General features: G+C 30.2%; 1 protein-coding gene across 3 annotated transcripts in view; it reads right to left on the bottom strand.

Moving 5' to 3' along the window:
• Window positions 1-723: 723 nt before the first annotated feature.
• The window catches only part of Stai (stathmin), a 59848-nt gene continuing 39532 nt past the window's right edge, over window positions 724-21039 (bottom strand). For 2 of the 3 annotated variants that reach the window (XM_064061986.1, XM_064061985.1), the window contains exons 3-9: window positions 16072-16241; window positions 9732-9917; window positions 9533-9679; window positions 9289-9429; window positions 9005-9157; window positions 2570-2722; window positions 724-1985 (exon numbers count right to left, since the gene is read on the bottom strand). In XM_064061986.1, the coding sequence (XP_063918056.1) occupies window positions 1914-1985; window positions 2570-2722; window positions 9005-9157; window positions 9289-9429; window positions 9533-9679; window positions 9732-9917; window positions 16072-16241 (1022 nt within the window). In that variant the 3' untranslated portion in view covers window positions 724-1913. The remainder of the gene's footprint in view (window positions 1986-2569; window positions 2723-9004; window positions 9158-9288; window positions 9430-9532; window positions 9680-9731; window positions 9918-16071; window positions 16242-21039) is intronic. The other variant, XM_064061988.1, reaches the window with a different exon arrangement.

Raw genomic sequence — 21039 nt, 5'->3', positions numbered from 1 at the left:
ATAATAATCTAAACCACGCTGGTCTAAACTCTCTAAACTAATAAAAGACATGCGTCTGCTTCTGTCACAAAAAAAAACCCAACTTGATGACTTTTTCAATTGAACACCTAGGTATTACGTGAAAATAAAAAGTCTACTCAGTTGTTGACAATGATGTGTACGGGTTGTTTTTCATTTAAACATCTAGCAACACTGCAGTTAATCTCAAAGATACACATGTCAACACAATAAAATTGTTAATTTGGAACAAAATGTGTAGAAAGTTTTATCGTTGACACTATCCACATAAAAGAGAACCGTTGAAGAGATTGCAGATTACAGGATAGTTTTATCCTCATATTTTTTATAGGAAAAGAGCTTTTTTTGCTAATGCACAATTGACAGGTCTGTCACTTGTCAGTACCAAAATTTAAACACAGCAGATTCACGTATTCATTTAGTTAACACCCATTGCCAAAAAAACAGACAAAAAAACGACTAGTTCAAGGTTATGTACTTATTGATTTACGTCAGAGCAGTAGTACCAACCAAAGGTTCGCAGGAAACGCCAACTCAGATTCATGTTATTTTCACTTGTAGTTAAAACAAATCGAATAAGTTAAGGACTTTGAAGTAAAAATGCACTATATAGGAGGGCATCAATCAGATGACATATTTTACACTGTAAAATAAACCGGACATTCAGGTCCAAAACTCAAAACTATGAGTGGAAATAAAAAACCATTAATTGTTAATAATATTTATTAAGCAACATTAGTACTTACAAAACAAAATTTATCATAAAAATGAAAAACCAACGTTAAAAATGTTACAACCAACACGTTAAAATGTAGCTTTAACCAGGATACAAGTATTCCCCACAACTGATATATGAATGACTTGAACAAACAATATTCGTTTATACATGTTGAAAGCGTATGAAACATTATAAATTGGTGACTGCTGAACACTACACAAATGCTACAGTTTTACATTTTAGCTAAATATCTTTTCTTTGCTATAAATTTATATTTGAAAAAACAACTCATCACAGAAGCTAGTAGTGACATTTTCGTTTAATTTGTCCAAGTAGCTTTTCATTGAAGTCACAGTGTCGTTACTTGAACAAAAATAAACTAAAATAACTACAGCAGTAAGCACAATCTGGATTTCCAATCACTCCGGTCGTTCATACACAAGGCAGCACTAGGCGGTTGTTGTTGTGATATAAACACTAAACGAATACTCATCCGCTTATTGAAAATCTTAAAAAGTACCCACGAGAGGTTCGTGCGTACCTTTTAAATAATCAATAACTCCCTACTCCTAGATTTATAATGTGGGTTCGGGCTTCCGAGTGGCGGACCCTAAATAATGAAATGGCACTAAAATGCGTCAGCATCGAGACTTTTCTATAAGAAATATTACGCCACGCATTATCGTCACTCGGAAACACGAACCCAAATTCTTTTACACAAAAATAAGACTTTCATTTACAATTCTTTTAATATCTAGCTACATGTGAAAAAGTGCGCGAAACACATCTTAAAGCTCTATTATAATTGTCCACAGGTGGCTAAGCTAGCTGGTCAGTTTAAACACAATTATCCTTACCATTAAATTTCGCTTAATATCAGTTACAATATACTGGACTTGCGGAAACCAGAAAACTCAAATAAAACGAACAGATCTCCATCCATAAACAATGAGCATTTAGTAATTCAATATACATCATTAAAAACAAATACAAATGAAGTATAATAAAATAATCACAAAGTTTTCAGTCTAATAAAAGCAATACTTGAGAAGAACTTAACTATTGATAATCTTCTCGTAATATGATATTGATCTTGAGGCAAAAAACCCAAGACTGGTTGATAAAAGCGGATGATTATGAATATAAAATAGAACTACGATTCCTGATATTTAAATATTTAACCAGATGAGGGAGTGCCTTGAGCCAGAAGATTCGCCTTGTTCTGGCGCACGGTCTCGGCTCGCTTCTCCTGCAAACAATTATCTCATCAGCAAATTTCTTCACCACTAATTTCGTTCCCCGTTTTCTCGGTTTAAAGAAACTCCAGGCGTAACAACCGTTCGAAATGCGGTTACCAATCCACATCCCACAAGCTGCGCCAATTTCGCAGCATAAAATTCGAACGATCTGGATTATACATTATTTCTCAATCTTAATTGCCAGTTTCGGCAAACAACTAGCAAAAATCCAGGCGGTTCGACTTTCCTGCGTTTTCTCCACGCAAATCGACAACCAACAACCAGTAAAAACATTTTCGAGCGGCTGTTACATCCATATAGCGCAAGCTGCGCAAAACGGCCCAAATCTATTTCCACTGCGTGAAACAATACTATAAACGATCACGTTTCTACATGTCACAATGAACAGAAAGTTATTAAATGCCACAACAATGTGTATCGGCTTTATTAGTGGTTCCATTCAAGCTACTTTTACGACGACATAATGCGAAAACATTACAAGTTATTGGACATTCTCTCGATGAAAATTATTACCAACATGATGCACAGACCATTGAAATGTCAGCGCGATGTCAAAAGCCTACAGGATACGTACGTTCTTTTTGATGTTTTCCAATTTACGCTGGATTTCCTTTTCTCGATTTTGCTCGGCTGTGGTCAGCTTACTCTCAATTTTCGTGATGTTCTCGCTCTTGCGGCTTTCTTCGGTCGATTCGATTGTTTGTTTAACTTCCATTAAGTGCTCATTCTAACAAAACGGGTCAAAATAAAAAAATAAGCCGATAGGCCAAAAGCAAAAATAAAAATAATTATGAAAAAAAAAATCAGCGGCACTGGATCGACACTAATTTTAGACTACGTCGTGACATTTGTCTTGTCAAAAATGACAAATCTAAATTCTAAGTGTAAGCAAAATTCCAGGTAAAATGGGAAATACTATAGAAGCTGCAGACATGCTCGCATCGGAAATCCTAGACCCGAATCGTCCTCATGAACAGCGTGAATTTAAACGAAGCCAAATCAAAATTCACGAACTGAAGGACATATCTGGAGCTGATCAGTCGAAAGCACGGACTGAACAAGATCAACTTGTTCCACTGAAAGCGATTCCCAATAAAAACCCATCAAATAATAACAGTAATAATACAACTCAGACTAAAAAAGGGTCTGGTGTAAAGAAACCTGCAAAATCATCAGACGCTTCGAAACCACAAGGAAGAGTTCACGGTCCCAAACATTAAAATATTTTTTGTGTGGACACTCGCAAATGTTTTGGAGAATGACAACACGAAAGAGTTATTTCAGAATGAGAATAAAGGTTTTAAAAACGCAAATTGTCTATTTTACGATCGAACATGACTCCAATATACTGGTTCTAAAATGGGGATACCACTTAAGGATTAAATTGAATGATTTACCGGCAATAATACTTTACAGAAAAAGCTAGAACACGTAAAGCAATTTTCTTCGTTTTGAATTTTTTCAAGTTATTGTAAGTGAGAAAATAACAGCAGAACATATAATAGAACTGAGTGATCGTTTATTAATTTTTGAAATTATTCCGTAAGTTGTTTCCACAATGTATGGCGCGGCTACAATAAGCATTAAAAGTGCGGGATGCTGTAAAAATAACTTTAATTGCCACGTTGAACAAAGCGTTATGGCTTCGAGTATGTAGGATGTTGAGGTAACGGCCCCCAAGCCGCCACTCGTAACCTTTTATTGTTTAATACAACCTTTACTTTTATTTTTATCGCACACAAGATGCATATGTTTAAAACTGAAGTGTTTTCCAAAAATCGAAATTAATTTATTAGATGATGTGGTTATTTTCTTAAATTTTCACACAAGCACAGCAGAGAACATATTCACATTTAGTAGTAAAAAAAGTTTATTGTTTTAAAAGATATCGAGTATATTTGATAAACCGTTTGAAGTATTTATTTAATAAGTTTTTGGAATGACGTCATCAAGTTTACGATAGGGTTAAGTACATCAATTTTATTGTCTTTCCAAAATATCAAATAATAAATATGGTAGTTTCAAGAATAAACGGTATTTTTTTTTGACAACGTGTATGCGTTAATTTTTGAGAGAAAAAAATATACCTAAATTTTGGTTAGCGCTTTACTCTTTTCGATCTAATTAGAATATTTGAGTAATCGGTACAGTAGTTTTGACTCATCTCTTTTTCCTTTTGTTATTGCTCGAAAATACCATATGACCGAAAAAGAGTCCTCTAGTGAGCCATGAAATTTATTTTTAAAATACTGACGTACATATGCATTGCAGTTATTTGACATTTAGTTGACTGTAAACTGTCAAACTAAACATAGCCTACTAGAGGACTTATTTTTCGTTTATACGGTATAAATGTAAACAGAGATCTAAAATACACTTTAAAACGATTTGCAGTTTATCCAAGGGAAGATATTATTTGAAAATTAAAAATATAAAGAATCTCATTAAAATAATTGTTTTCAAAACACTTTCTATATTGGATTCACCACCCGGATTTAAAGGTAATTTGACTAATTAAATTTTAAGCACTGTTTTGTGAAACTGTATGATTTTTCTGTTAAATTAACACCCACGGTTAAAAAAAAAACCGAATTTATTACGATACCTGACCGGATCCCGAAAGCAGTGAAATTAATAAAATCACACCAAAGCTACTGAAAACTCAGTTAATTTTTGTTATTACAATTTCGGAACTCATGCATACGTCGACCGCTGTCACGGGACATCGGGTGCTCAGTTGAAAGAGTCATCAAGTTGGCCTTGATTGTTTGTAAATATTGTGAAGAATGTCTTAGAATAAGTCATTCCTAGCCTTTTTTAAAGGACTTTTATAGTTTAATCAAAGACACGACAAATATTTCCATGGGTAACTCTAATCTTAAAACTTTTTGATCACCTTTAAAAAAGGTTATGCATCACCCGTTATAGAACAATACGACTTAAATTAAATCTAAAAATTGAGAAATCGAAATACCATAAAATCGGGAAATTGAAGAATCAAAAAATTGAAAAACTAAAAATCGAACAATTGTAAATCGAAAAAGTAAAGAAACTAAAAACTGAAACGTCGGAAAACTCAAAAGCGAAAACCTGAAGAATCAAAAAATTGAAAAACTAAAAATCGAACAATTGTAAATCGAAAAAGTGAAGAAACTAAAACTGAAACGTCGGAAAACTCAAAATCGAGAACCTGAAAAACTAATGACTTGCAAAGAGAAAAGTAAAGAAGTGAAAAATTGTGAACCGAACAATTTCAGAAATGAAAAATTAAAAATGGAAAATAAGAAAAATCGAGAAATGGGAAAATAAATTTAAAAATCGAAAAATTAACAAATCGAAAAATTTTTAAATTGAAAAATTGAAAGAAAAATTTAAAAACCGAAAAATAAAAAAATTGAGAACCTGAAAAATCAAAAAATTGCGAATAGGAAAATTGCAGAAATGAAAATTCAAAAAATTATAAACCGAAAAAGTGAAGAAAGGAGAAAATGTAAAATCGAAAAATTGAATAACCAAAATTGAACAATTAAAAATCAAAAATTGCAAATAGGAAAGGGAAGAAACTAAAAATTGAAACAGAAAAATTTTAAATATGTATCTAAAAATTGAAAAAACAAAAAACCTAAATTTTAAAATTAACAATAAGAAAACTTGCAAATTGAAGAAAGGAAAATTTGAAAAATCGAAAAATGAAGTATCCAGAAACTGAAAAACTGAAAAATTAAAATACATGTTTAAAAATCTTCAGAAAACAACGACAACTTGATGACTTTTTCAACTGAACACTCGTTATTTAAACGTATTTTCCAAAAGTAATTTTCAATTTTTTAAAATATTGTCCTGTTACTATACAATTGATTGCTCTATATCTCAGTTGAGTTTCGTAATAGAACTGGTGTAATTTGTTTTCAAGATTGGTACTCCCTATACATGTCACTGTCAAACAACAAACAAAATAAACATCAACGAAGGAAAATGAAATTTATCAATCAAAACACGAAAAATGATTTTCTTGGAAAGTTTTTTATAATAAACGTTTTTGATGATTTATTGTTGTGAAAATTTAACCACAAATGATACAAGTTGTATGTACATGTGTGTACATTGGTCGTACCAACCACAACAAAATTACCCAAAATTTTAAAAATTCCAATTTTATCTCAAAAAGCGCGAAGTGTAAAATAAGGACATATTAACGCATTCATCCCTTGGAAAACTTTGAAAAATTGGGATGTGTGTTCTAAAATAATGTCTTGTTTTTTAATATACTATAAATTAATAGAGCCATCGAAAAAATCTTCAATAAAAAATAAAAAGCTTTTGAAAAGAATTATACCGGGTGATTTTTTAAATTTTTGCTCTAGTGACATGTCAACAGTGAAAGTGAAACTGCTGACGTAAGCGTCATGGGTAACTAGAGCAAAAATTTAAAAAATCACCCGATACAATCATATAGGGTACTTAAAAAGCCACAAAATATGTTGTGTAGATTATGAAATACTGAATAATGACGAAACATTTCTAGGCAAGCATTCCTCTTAAAAAAAAACTATATATTTTTAGTCCAAATATAAAATGTCATTTTGATACAGGCACTGCTGAAATTTCAAATTTTGGGAATTAGCTGCGCTGCCATTTTATCAAAAAGTGATAAATCAGAAACGTACATTGCAAGGGTTACAATTAAATCATTTTACTATGATATTTATTGAAAGATGTTTTTTTTCTTAAACAAAATAGATATTTTGATCTCTGATAAAGCTATTATAAGTAAAACTTGATTAGCCTAAACATATTTTTGTTGGTATGAAGCATTTTATACGTGTTTTCAATCAAGAATTCAAAGTTTAGTGCAGGTATTTTTTTAACAATTTTTTTTTGAGTTCTATTCTACGACTAACTTATGAGTCATTTTTTAATCACCACTGTATATTCTCATTCATATTGAATGAATAATACAAAGATTTCATAATTTTACTTTTCTTTTTTCAATTCAAAAACAATCATTTTATTCCATCTTTAGTGGGTAGTGGGTAGAAATTAAAAACCGAAACATTGAAAAAACTCCAAATCAAGAGTTTGAAAAATCGAAGACGTGTACATAGAAAAAACTGAAAAAGGAAAAAATTGAAGACGCGAAAAACTGAAAAATCGAGAAGTTTTAAAATAAATTTAAAAACCGAAAAATTAAGAAATCGAAAAATTGTAAAATCCGAAAAAGTGAACAAATTAAAAATTGAAAATCCGAATAACTGAAAATCGAAAAATTGCCGTTCTACAAATTAAAGTAATGAAAAATTAAATATGAAGAGTCTGTAAAATCGAAAAATTGAAAGAACACTAATTTCAAAATCGAAAAATTGTAATATTAGGAAAAATGAATAAACAAAAATTTTAAAAATCTAAAAAGAAAAACTCGAGAACCTGAAAAATCGAAAAACGGAAAATCTAGAAATTGTAAATCGAAAATATGGGGAAATGAAAATTTAAAAAATTAAAAATCGAAAAATTCAAAAATCAAAAATGGAAAAATTAAAAATCAAAAATGGCAAATAGAAGAAACTGAAAAATCAAAAACTTGAAACATCGAAAAATTTAAAAAGAAACTATTAACTATCTAAAATTGGATAAATTAATAAACGAAAATTTCAAAATTAAAAATAGGAAAAATTACAAATGGAAGAAACGAAAATTTGAAAAAACGAAAAATTAAAATACGTGTCTAAAAATCGACAGAAAACAAAGCCAACTCGGTCACTTTTTCAATTGAGCACCCGTTATTTTAAAGTAATTTTAATAATAAATTAATAATCTTCATTTTTTTTTTATATTTTTTTGCCTGTTTCTACAGCCCTCAAATTGAGTGCTGTAATAGCTCGGTTGAGTTTCGTAATAGACCTGGTGTAATTTATGTTTTCAAGATTGATACTCATTACAAATATCACTGTCAAATAACAAATAAAGTAAACATCAAGGATGGAGTACAAAATTTATCAGTCAAAACAAAAAATTAATTTTATTGGGAAGTTATTTATGGAAAACGTTCTTAATGATTTATTTATTGTGAAAATTTAAACTATGTAAATATTACAATCTGACATTGGTAGTACCAACTACGACAAAATTCCCCAATTTACTATGATCTTTATCGAAAGATTTTTTTGTCCAATAAGTTTTTTTTTCTAAACAAAACAGATGTTTTGATCTCTGATAAAGCTGTTATAAATAAAAATTGATTAGAATAAACATATTTTTGTTGGTATGAAGCATTTGTACGTGTTTTCAACCAAGAATAGCTTCACAAAAAATTTGCCTCCATTTGCCGCTATCAAACAATGACGGATAAGCTCCATGGTAGGTTGTTGAGAAGATTCTGAAGAACTGGAAAAAACTAGTAAACAAAATTACTGAACCAAATTTTTTTCATTATACTTCAAATTTAAAGAATTAAATTCGTAATTCTGATATTTTTAAGTTAATTCTTTAACTTCGAAGGTTACTATTTTCCAAAGTTTGGTGCAGCTATTTTTTAACCATTTTTTTTTCGAGTTCTTCAGTGGCTTCTTATCAACGTATGATCGGACTTATCAATAATTTTTTAATCACTCTGTATATTCTCGTTCATATTGAATGAATAATTCAAAAACTTTTAATAATTTTACTTTTCTTTTTTCAATTCAAAAACAATAATTTTATTCCATCTCTAGTAGGTACTTTTCTCATTCTAAATTTATCAGTTTGTCAGTTATAAACCCCACGTAAAATTACACACTGATTCTGAATTTAGTTAGGTCGTCCTGTGAAAAAATCCGTAGTAGACGTCGCCTCTCGCCTTGTACGAGAAACAGCTTATAAAAGAAAATAACTTCAGACAGTGGAACAATTACGACCGAGAGTGAACTTTGCGAGCAGCTGTCGGAGACCACCTCTGTTTCATCAAAAATTTATCTGGTGCCGAGTAAAGTGCCGCTGATGGAGGGAAAAAAAAACAAAAAGAAACCATAATTACATGTTTTTTGGCGATCTCAAGTTTGCGCTGAATTTCCTGCTCCCTTTTTTGTTCCGCAATAGTTAATTTAGTTTCCAGCTGAGTCGAAACTTCTGTTTTGCGAACTTCTAACGTCGAAACGGCGCTTTGTTTAATTTCCAGGGGGCGTGAGTTCTACAGTGGGCATTAATTAAAAAAAGCACAACGAAAAATAAAATAAAACAAAAGAGACAGCTATAGACACAGACATGCCTAGCTCATCACAAAACTACACCAATTCTCTCCATGTCACGGAAATTACTTACATAATTACGCAATTTCTCTTTCTGCTCCTGCTCTATCTGCGAGCGCCTCGACTGTGCCTGTTCTAATTTTTCCTGAATCGCCGCTTCTAACTGCTGGAATTTAAGAGCATTGCTTCCGCGGACCTTTTGCACTTGATCCTCCTAGATGATGCACACAAACATGCAAGCAATTCGTGAATGAAATATGGGTGATAATTGAGTGCGCCGATATAATATAACGCCGCCTAGAACGCTGATTACTTACGTGCTCCTTGAGACGTTCCAGCATCTTCTTGATATTCTCGTCACGTTGGACCGATGCCGTCTTCAGCTTCTCCTCGATTGCCGATCGCACCTCGTCGGTCTGCTGTTCGATTGATAATCTGGTTTTTTCTACGTTTTCGATGTGATCCTGGGGATTAAACGTGTGTTTTGACGGCGATGGTGAGAGATCGAAATACTACCTTAAGCTTAGTCTTCAAATCCGTTATGTAAGCTTCGCGCTTCTCTGTGTGATTCTCCATTTTGTGTTCTAAAGCTTCTCGTGTGGCTGAAATAAATTGACTAGTTTGTTCGTCCTTCTTCCGGGATGCTTCCTCTATCTTCTGCATTTTCGCTGCCAGCGCCGCGATTTTATTAGATTCTAATTGCTGCAATCAAATTCGGAAGAGTGAATTAATGTCGAGTTTATGCGGCGCTAGTTGCGTTTTATTAAATGTTGTTATCGTAAGTGTTTAAAGGGATGATTAAATTCAGTAGAGCTAATGGATCCGCGGAGGTTCGTACCCTAAGGACTTTTGTGCGAGGGTTGAGAGAAATTACACAAATCTAATTTCCTTATCAACGTATTTAAAATAATAAAGTATTTTCTATGTTTTTTTAATTTTCTAGCAAAATAGAAAACTTTACTAACTTTCGCGTTTTAATAGATTTAGTGCACTGATTTTGGTCATTTTCAACTCCTATAAAACTTGATAATTTTGTTTTGCTTGAAAATTATGTTATTCAAAGACTTTTGTCTCCATTGTAGTGACCGTTGCAATTTTGTAGGTCGAAATATTAATTTGTTTGCATTTTCCATGAACTAAAATTTTTCTAGTGACAACAGATGAAAATACACGTTTTTCCGGATCAAATTCCTTCAGATACCTCGTCTTATATTGCTTTTTTTTTATTTACAAATTTCCCACGAGTAATGATAACATAGAAGTCGACCAAGTGGTTGACAACCACTGAAAATTTCCAAAAATTTGGAAAATTGCCAACTGCTTAAAATAAAATAACTACGGTATGTGGATGTTCCAACTTTCATCATTTCTTTCAAAACGAAACTTATATACAGGAACAGGGTGTTTCTTTGATTTGATACAATCTCTGTAACTTTTTTATTTTTAAAGATAAATCTGTAGTTCTTTGAGCAAATTTGTATCATATTAAAGATCTATGCAAAAATCAATTTTTTTTTGAATGACTACATCTTCTACTTTTGGACAAAAGGATTTTCTAAATTATTTTTTTCTCTGTTGGATAAATTGTTCTGAAAACGTGTCATAGAGTTTTGGTGTGCCATTTTTTGGACACCTGGGTAAACGGCCTATTTTTGATTAACGATTTGCGATGTTTCTAATAACCTTCAAATATCTGAATAATTTCACAGCATTTGGTTTTGCAATTTCAAAGTTAAATTGTAAAATGTTATTCAATTTTAATGTTTTTCCCAAAAATCTGGATGTCCAGGATAAAAACTCAACACGGATTCATAAATCACACATGCAGGAGTAGGTATGTAATTTTAAAAATTTAAAGAACATTTATTCGGCAAATTGTAAAATCACGTCATCATTTTTTGTAGTGACATAAAAGTAAAAATTTTTATTAACTATATATTTACTATCCTTACGATTAACAATAACCTTAAAAAGTTTGCAAAATTTCAGAGCATTAGGTTTTACGGTTTCAAAATTAAGTTGGAAAATGTTAAACAATTTTGATTTTTTTTCCCTTCATTTAAAAACTCAACACGTATTCATAAAGCACAAATGCAGAAGTATCTGATTTTATAAAATTTAAATAACATTTTACTAATGTAAATTTTGGGCATGACGTCATCCAATTGTTGGTGGGAATGATTAAGCAAAATTTTGCTTAGCGTATAAAATTTGACAACAATTCGTCTAGTAGTTTTGGAGATTATCTGCCTAATAAAAATCCGGACAGACGGCAGACAGACAGACGGAAACGGAAGGCCTATTTTTTCGTACTATAGGGGTCAGGAAACGTCGATAAAACATGAAAGTAGCCTTCCGATGGACTCGATTACAGTACTTCTTCAGCTTATTTTCGGGAACAAAAAAAATGCAATAAGGTTGTTTTTAAAATCTTGGTCACAATATTTTGTGGTATAAATAAAATTGGGTTTTAATATACAGAGTTTAAAAAAAAAATAATAAATTATAGCAAAAATTAAAAACGAGAAATCGAAAAATTGAAAAATCCCAAAACTCAAATATTGAAAAATCGCAGAATAAAAAAACTGAAAAAAAAAACTACTGAAAAATTGAGAAACCGAAACCTCGAAAAATTGAGCAATCGAGAAATGGGAAAATAAACAAATTGAGAAATCGAAATGTTCAAAAATCGAAAAATTGATACAACTGAAAAATCGAACGATTTAAAAACCGAAAAGTTAATTTGAAAAATCGAAACATTCGAAGAAAAATAGAAAAATGAAAAAAAAAAAAATAAACATCGAAAATTTGAGCATTCGAGAGATGGGAAAATCGAGAATCTTAAAGTCAAAAAACAAAAATATCCAAAAATCTGATATTTAAAGAATCAAAAAATTGAAGAATCCCAAAACTCAAATATCGAAAAATTGAAAAATCGGGGAACGAGAAGTCGAGAAATCGAAACATTGAGCAATCGAGATTATGGGAAAATAAAAAAATGAAAAATTTGAAAAAACGAGAAATTGAAGAAGCGAAAACTTGGAAAACCGAAAAATTGAGAAATCGGGAAATCCAAAAATCGAAAAACCTTAAAGTCGGAAAATGAAAATCGAAAAATTTAAAAACAGAAAAATAGAAAAATCGAAAAACTGTAATATAGATAAATTGAGAAATCGGGAAATCGAGAAGTCGAGAAACCGAAACATCGAAAGATTGAGCAATCGAGAATGGGAGAATCGAAAAATTTATAAAATCAACAAACTGAAAAATCTCAAAACTAAAATATCAAGAAATTGAGAAATCGACACGTTGAAAAGTTGAAAATTTGAAAAATCCAGGAATCTAAAAATTGATAAAACCGAAAAGTTAGATCGAAAAATATAAAATCTAAGGAATCAAAAAATAGAAGAATCGAGAAATTGAAAAATCTCAAAATTCAAATATCGAAAAATTGAGCAATCGAGAAATGGGAAAATCAAAAAATGGAAAATTTGAAAAAAACAAGAAATTGAAGAAGCGAAAAATTGGAATACTGAAAAATCAAGAAATCACGAAATCAAAAAATCGAAAAATTTTATAGTCGAAAAATAAAATCGAAAAATTTAAAAATCTCATAAATTTTGATTAACGATTTATATTCTTACGATAAACGATAACGTTAAAAAGTTTGCAAAATTTCAGAGCATTAGGTTTTACATTTTCGAAATTAAGTTGGAAAATGTTAAACAATTTTGATTTTTTTTTCCTTAAAAATCTGGATGCTTAGGATAAAAACTCAGCACGTATTCGTAAAGCACAAATGCAGGAGTATCTGATTTTATAAAATTTAAATTACATTTTACTAATGTAAACGATTTAAAAACCGAAAAGTTTAATTGAAAAATAAAAAAAAAATGAATCGAAAAAACTGAAAATCCCTAAACTCAAATATCGAAAAATTGAAAATTTGATGAAAAATAGAAAAACTGAAAAAAAAAATTAAACATCGAAAAATTGCAAAATTTGGAAATCGAAAAGCCGAGAAACTGAAACATCGAAAATTTGAGCATTCGAGAGATGGGAAAATCGAAAATCTTAAAGTCCAAAAATTAAAAAAAAATCGAAAATAAAAAATTTAAGAAATCAAAAAATTGAAGAATCGAAAAATAGAAAAACTGAAAAAATGTAACATCGAAAAATTGAAAAATCGGGGAACGAGAAGTCGAGAAATCGAAAGATTGAAATATTTGGCAATCGAGATTATGGGAAAATAAAAAAATAAAAAATTCGAAAAAACGAGAATTTGAAGAAGTGAAAACTTGGAAAACCGAAAAATTGAGAAATTGGGAAATCCAAAAATCGAAAAACCTTAAAGTCGAAAAATAAAAATCGAAAATTTTTAAAACAAATATAGAAAAATCGAAAAACTGAAAAATCTCAAAACTGTAACATCGAAAAATTGAGCAATCGAGAAATGGGAAAATCGAAAAATTTATAAAATCAACAAACTGAAAAATCTCAAAACTGAAATATCAAGAAATTTCGAAATCGAAACGTTGAAAAGTTTAAAAATTGAAAAATCTCAACACTGAAATATCGAGAAATTGAGAAATCGAAACGCTGAAAAGTTGAAAAATTGAAAAATCCAGGAATCTAAAAATTGGAAAATCGAAAAATTGAAGAATTCCAAAACGCAAATATCGAAAAACTGAAGAACTCAAGAATAGGAAAACTAAAAAAAAATGAAACATCGAAAAATTGAGCAATCGAGAAATGGGAAAATCAAAAAATCTAAAATTTGAAAAAATGAGGAACTGGAGAAGCGAAAAATTATAAAATCGAAAAATTGAGAAATTGGGAAATCAAAATATCGAAAGATTTTAAAGTCGAAAAAAAAATCGGAAAATTTAAAAACCGAAAAATAAATCAATGGAAAAATTTTAAATTCGAAAAAGTAAGAAATTGATGAACCGAAAAATGGGAAAAACAAAAAATTTTAACATCTCAAAACTGAAATACCGAAAATAGGAGAAATCGAAACAGTGAAATGTCGAACAACCTAAAAACTGAAACATTAAATTGAAAAACAAAAAATTTTAAAATCTCAAAACTGAAATACCGAAAATAGGAGAAATCGAAACAGTGAAATGTCGAACAACCTAAAAACTGAAACATTAAATTGAAAAATCAAAAATTGTATTTCCTGTATTTAATTACTGCGTCTTATTTTGTCTTTTGTTCTCTTTCTTTTCTATTAAGTATTTTCTATATTTAAAGTTGATAGTTATCGAATTTTTTTAATTTTTTAAGGGACAGACTGCCATATTCAAACAAAAAGAACAAAAAATTGCAGTAAAGAAATACAGGCTGTTCTATTTGAAAAAAATGAAACATTGTTGCATTGTATGTTAAAATTGTATTTAATTGATATCATGACAAAGTCCATGCCTCTGTTTATCTCTCCATAAAATATTAAAACCCAATTCTCAAAACAGAAAAAAGTTATTTAAAAAATGTTTTGAATCGCTTTTTTGACATTTACAGTTTAATCCAAGACATGATAAATATTTCCGTGGCCAACTCTAATCTGAAAACTTTTTGATCACCCGTTATATACTCGTATATTTAACCACAATATTCAGCAACTTTTTGGAAACACAGACGTAGTACTAATAGAATGCAAAGGCTACAGGAATCAGTCACGTTTTTAGACACGAAATAATGAAAACTGAGAACTGTAATAACCAGAATTCTAAGAGAAGTTTCAAAGTTTGTTAATTTAGATTAACACTGAAAAATCTATCGAACTCCGAGACGCAATGTTAGTGTCAGAAATGGGATAAAGAAAAACCCATCAATGACAGTAGAAGTGGATTAATAAAGCAGCTACGACTTAAGACTGACTAGTTGGTGAAAAAAGGAATTAGCTTTGAATAGTTTAGAACAGGGAAGTGCCGTGACGTTCCAATACATTATATTTTAGAATTCCCTTGGAAACGAAGGTTAAATATTTTAAAATAGAAGGAACTTTCTTTTAACGAAAATGCAGCTTACTACTTTAAAGTCCTTTAGGAAGGTTTATATTAAATTCGAAACACTAAAACGTCTTAGATAACGTCCTGAAACCGTTAAACCAAAAGCAGAGACGCCAATTGTCTAGAAACAAGAGCAGGAATATAAAATATTACGACAGAAAGATAATCAAAAGGACCCTAGTAAACAAAGCACTCACAAGAATTTTTAGTATTTTAGCGTCATAAGTCAGAAGCTTAGCGAATAACGCTTGCCACGAAAGCTTGACGTCCCTTTTTATTTTATATTTATTAGAATGAAAACTGTCAAATAAAATTTAAACACCGCTTTCGAAAACATTTTTATATATCAAAAAAGAAAAATAGCCAGCCTAAACCGCAAATACACATCAATCAGGGAGTTAAATCCAACGAACTGTCATGTATTGTCAACCCTGCATCGCAGTGGTGCGATTATGCGCATAATTTCAGCGAACGAAAAAAATCAATTCCATTTTTGCGCAAAATGCGAAAACGCCTAACCACGTGACGTCTAGACTAGACCAATTAATCTCTAAAGTCGAGTAAGCTTAAACAGCCCGTGACCTAGCGCAACACTACAACCGAGATACAAACTCCGATAACATATTACCGCATTATTGCTCCGAAAAAGCGCCACCGATCCTTTCCCACCATTAAAAATGAAATATCACTTTCAACAAAAAAATAAATTACCATCTTCATGGCTCTGCGCCAGAATACTTCTATCTGGAGGTGTGTGTGGCGAGTGTCAACGACATCTCACTCCCCGAACGCAGATAAAATTCAAATATTTAACATTCGCACATCATCCGACCATCGATTACCTGTCTACGTTCCTCTGCCGCCTTTAGCTTATCCTCGATGTCCTGAACGGACATGCTGTTCTTTGGGGAAGCTGCCTTTTTCGGTGGGGTGGCCTTGACTTCCGGCTCGCTCAGAATGACCTCGTAACGTAGTCCGCCCCGGGTCTTTTCCTGACAACGAACTTCGGTTGCTGGAATGGAGAAAACAGAATTCATTAAAGCGGCCTCTGATGGAGGCAGGAGAATCGGGAGAATCAGGACGCGCTAAAAAGGATATCCAAACGGTTGTGGTTGCTTGGATGTTATTTTGAAAGCTCGGATATAAAATATTGTTGTGAATTTGGCAAAAAGCAGATTACGGCTTACATAAATTACTTTCAACATTGCTCTTGAAAGCTTTTATTTACAACCTTGGCGCGAGCAATGTTTCACATGAAAGTTTACGTGAAGGTTGTGAATAAAAGTTTCTAAATGCTTTGTATTTCTAGCGTTCCGTTGTGACAACTTTCGTAAGAGTTTAGTGGAAATTGTGTTTGAGCGGGTAACAAAAAGCTCAACCTTTAAGTTTATATAAGTATTAAATTATTTGAAAACGATTTTTCTGAAAGCACGACAAACTTGGAGATGGGTGTTTCTACCCAGAATTTCAGGAAGGTCGTTGACTTTCGTAAGGATTATTCCATTATTCAGTAAATCGAATAAGTTTGTGTGCAGGGCGTGGACATTATTTGCATTTTAAAATTCTTCCGACATTAAAAATATATGTGTATAATTTATTCATCTGTGTACTTATGAATGATAAAGTATTACAAAGGGTGCAAATTCACGCACTGCGGGCGTCAAGAAAATATAAAACGTCGAGAGAAAGCAAAAAACGTGAAGTTGTAAATAAGTAAATTTTCCACAGAACACGGACGAAAACTTATTGAAAAGAAAGCTGGCGTCGAGCTTTCGACTCGGCAACAAGATATATGTCCTATGTTGTAAAAAATGGGGGAACAAATGGTAGACAAATGTTTCTTTAAATGAGTTCAGGGGTTTTATTGAATGAATGATTTAATCAGAATGCATTATTTACGATCTGAAAAAATAGATTACTTATTAATAGATATTGCATTGAATAATGAATAATCAAGGCTAGTCGCTGAATTGTGAATTTAATTAAGGTATTATTATATTATACGCTGAACTTTTCCCATTAAAACAATTAAATGAAAATGGGAATAAATCTAATATACATGTTAAGAGTGACTGAATTCCATCTTCACATTTCGTGAAAAATTCCCTACTGTTGATGTTCTAGAAGCTAAGAATTAAGAGGAAATCAGGAAGTCGCAAAATTTAATTATAATCCGTATAATTATTTCTTTCTCCCTGTCAAGCCAGCTAGATCAACGATATTTAGTATTGAACTTTTAAGTAGTGTTTTATTCTAATTAACGTTGTATACTAAAATCACATATAGCAATGTATTTGTCATCATTATTTCCTTATTATTCTTTTGTAATTATATCAGTTACGAAAAAATTCGTATTCAGCGACAATGCACAACCGGCGCAAATTCCATGCTGTCCGTACAAGTGCAGACAACATGAAATATATTTAAAAATCGAAAAATCAAAAATTTTCAATTTGAAAAACCAAAAAATCCAAAAATTGAAAAGTTTCCAACATTGAAATGACAAATCGAAATATTGAAAAATCGAAAAATGTAAAATTCAAAAAACCCAAAAATAGAAAATTAAAAAAATTTAAAATTCGAAAAGTCGAAGAACTGAAAAATCAGGAAATGGAAAAATCAAAAATTTTGAAAATTGAAAATTAAAAGAAAATAAAAAATCAAGAAATCGATATTGAAAAACACCAAAACTGAAACATCAAAAATCTGAAAACTCGAAAAATTGAAGAATTGAAAAACTGAGAAGTCGAGACATTGAAAAGTAGAGAAATCGAGAAATGGGAAAATCAAAAATCGATTGAGCGAAAAATTGAGAAATTGAAAAGTTGGAAACTTAGATTCGTCAAAAATTGAAAAAACAAAAATTTGAAGAGTCTAAAAATTGAAAAATCGTAAAACTGAAACATTGGAAAATTGAGAAATGTAACTGAATAATCGAAAATTTGAAGAATATCATAACTGAAAAATCAAAAGATTTAGAAGTCGAAAAACTGAAAAATCGAGAAATTAAAGAACTGAAAAACTGAAAGGTCGAAACAAGTTGAGAAATTGAGAAATGAGAAAATCAAAAAATCGATTAATCGACAAAGTGAGAAATCCAAAAATTGGAATTTTAGATAAGTCAAAAATTGAAAAAAAAAAGAAAATTTGAAGAGTCGAAAAATTGAAAAATCGTAAAACTGAAACATCAAAAAAAAATTGAAAAATGGGACATAAATTGAGAACTCGAAAAACTTAAAAATCGGGAAATCGAAAAATCGAAAATGGAAAAATCAAAAATCTGAAAAATAGAAAAATTTAACTGAAAAACTGAAGCTTTTTTCAGTAAAAAATCGAAAAATTGAAAATTCAAATACGTCAAAAATTGAAAAAAAAAGAAAATGTTAAAGAGTCGAGAAATTGAAAAATTGTAAAAGTGAAACATTGGAAAATTGAGAGATGTAATTGAACAATCGAAAATTTTAAAAATATCATAACTAAAAAATCAAAAGATTTAGAAGTCGAAAAACTGAAAAATTGAGAAATTAAAGAACTGAAAAACTGAAAAGTCGGAACAAGTTGAGAAATTGAGACATGGGAAAATCAAAAAATCGACTAATCGACAAAGTGAGAAATCCAAAAATTGGAATTTTAGATAAGTCAAAAATTGAAAAAAAAAAGAAAATGAGAAGAGTCGAAAAATTGAAAAATCGTAAAACTGAAATATCAAAAAAAAATTGAAAAATAGGACATAAATTGAGAAGTCGAAAAACTTAAAAATCGGGAAATCGAAAAGTCGAAAATGGAAAAATCAAAAACCTGAAAAATCGAAAAATTGAACTGAAAAACTGAAGCTTTTTTCAGTAAAAAATCGAAAAATTGAAAATTCAAATACGTCAAAAATTGAAAAAAAAAAGAAAATGTTAAAAAGTGGAGAAATTGAAAAATTGTAAAAGTGAAACATTGGAAAATTGAGAAGTGTAATTGAACAATCGAAAATTTTAAAAATATCATAACTGAAAAATCAAAAGATTTAGAAGTCGAAAAACTGAAAAATCGAGAAATTAAAGAACTGAAAAAATGAAAAGTCGGAACAAGTTGAGAAATTGAGAAATGGGAAAATCAAAAAATCGATTAATCGACAAAGTCGGAAATCCAAAAATTGGAATTTTAGATAAGTCAAAAATTGAAAAAAAAAGAAAATGAGAAGAGTCGAAAAATTGAAAAATCGTAAAACTGAAACATCAAAAAAAAAATTGAAAAATGGGACATAAATTGAGAATTCGAAAAACTTAAAAATCGGGAAATCGAAAAGTCGTAAATGGAAAAATCAAAAACCTGAAAAATCGAAAAATTGAAGAACTGAAAAATTGAAAAATTGAAGAACTGAAAAATTGAAAAGTCGAAACATTAAAAAGTCGAAAAATTGAAAAATGAGAAAATAAAAAAATCGATTAATCGAAAAATTGAGAAATCGGAAAATTGAAAATTTAGATACGTCAAAAATTGAAAAAAAGAAGAAAATGTGAAGTCGAAAAATCGAAAAATTGTAAAACTGGAACATCTGAAAATTGAAAATTTAAAAAAACGAAAAATTGAGAAATGGAACAAAAATTGGAGAATCGAAAATCTGAAAAACACCAAACTGAAACATTAAAAAATTGAGAAGGCAAAAAACTGAAAAATCGGGAAACTGAAGTCGAAAATCAAAAAATCAAAAAATTGAACTGAAAAACAGAAAAGTTGAGAAATCGAAAAATCAAAAATGGACTAATCGAAAAGTTGGAAATTTAGATACGTCAAACATTGAAAAAAAAAAAAGAAAATGTGAAAAGTCGACAAACTGAAAAATCGTGAAACTGGAAATCGGAAAATTGAGAAATCCAAAAATTGAAAATCCGAAACAGTTGAGAACAAAAAAATGAAAAATCCCAAAACTAAAATATCGAAAAATTGAAAAATCGTAAAACTGAAACATCGAAAAAAATTCAAAAATGGAACATAAATTGAGAAGTCGAAAAACTTAAAAATCGGGAAATCAAAAAGTCGAAAATAGAAAAATCAAAAACCTGAAAAATCGAAAAATTGAAGAATTGAAAATTTACATAAGTCAAAAATTGAAAAAAAAAGAAAATACGAAGAGCCGAGAAATTGAAAAATCGTAGAACTGGAAGAACGGAAAGTTGGGAAATCAAAAAATGAACACATCAAGAAATCGAAAATTTAAAGACTCGAAAAATTGTAAAATCGTAAATCTGAAACATCGGAAAATTAAGAAATCAAAAAGTTGAAAACATCAAGAAATCGAAGATTTAAGGAATTGAAGAATTGTAAATCTGAAACATCGGAAAAAATCGAAAAATGGAACATAAATTGAGAAGTCGAAAAACTTAAAAATCGGGAAATCGAAAAGTAGAAAATCGAAAAATCAAAAACCTGAAAAATCGAAAAATTGAAGAACTGAAAAACTGAAAAGTCGAAAAATCGAAAAATTGAAAATTTAGATACGTCAAAAATTGAAAAAAAAGTAAATGTGAAGAGCCGTAAATTGAAAATCGTAGAACTGGAACATCGGAAAACTGATAAATCAAAAAAATAAACACATCGAGAAATCGAAAATTTAAAGAATCGAAAAATTGTAAAATCGTAAATCTGAAAGGGAAATTGTGAAATGGAACAAAAATTGGAGAATCGAAAATTTGAAAAATACCAAAACTGAACCATTAAAAAATTGAGAAGACAAAAAACTGAAAAGTCAGGAAATCGAAAAGTCGAAAATCGAACAATCAAAAACCAAAAAAATCGAAAAATTGAACTGAAAAACTGAAAAG

This window comes from Zophobas morio, unplaced genomic scaffold (assembly GCF_036711695.1).
Source record: "Zophobas morio isolate AGI-343-1 ecotype UQ-CSIRO unplaced genomic scaffold, CSIRO_AGI_Zmor_V1 ptg000022l, whole genome shotgun sequence".
NCBI classification, from domain to species: Eukaryota; Metazoa; Arthropoda; class Insecta; order Coleoptera; family Tenebrionidae; genus Zophobas; species Zophobas morio.
Note: the sequence above shows the minus strand (reverse complement) of the source record. Positions and strands in the feature narration are given on the sequence as shown.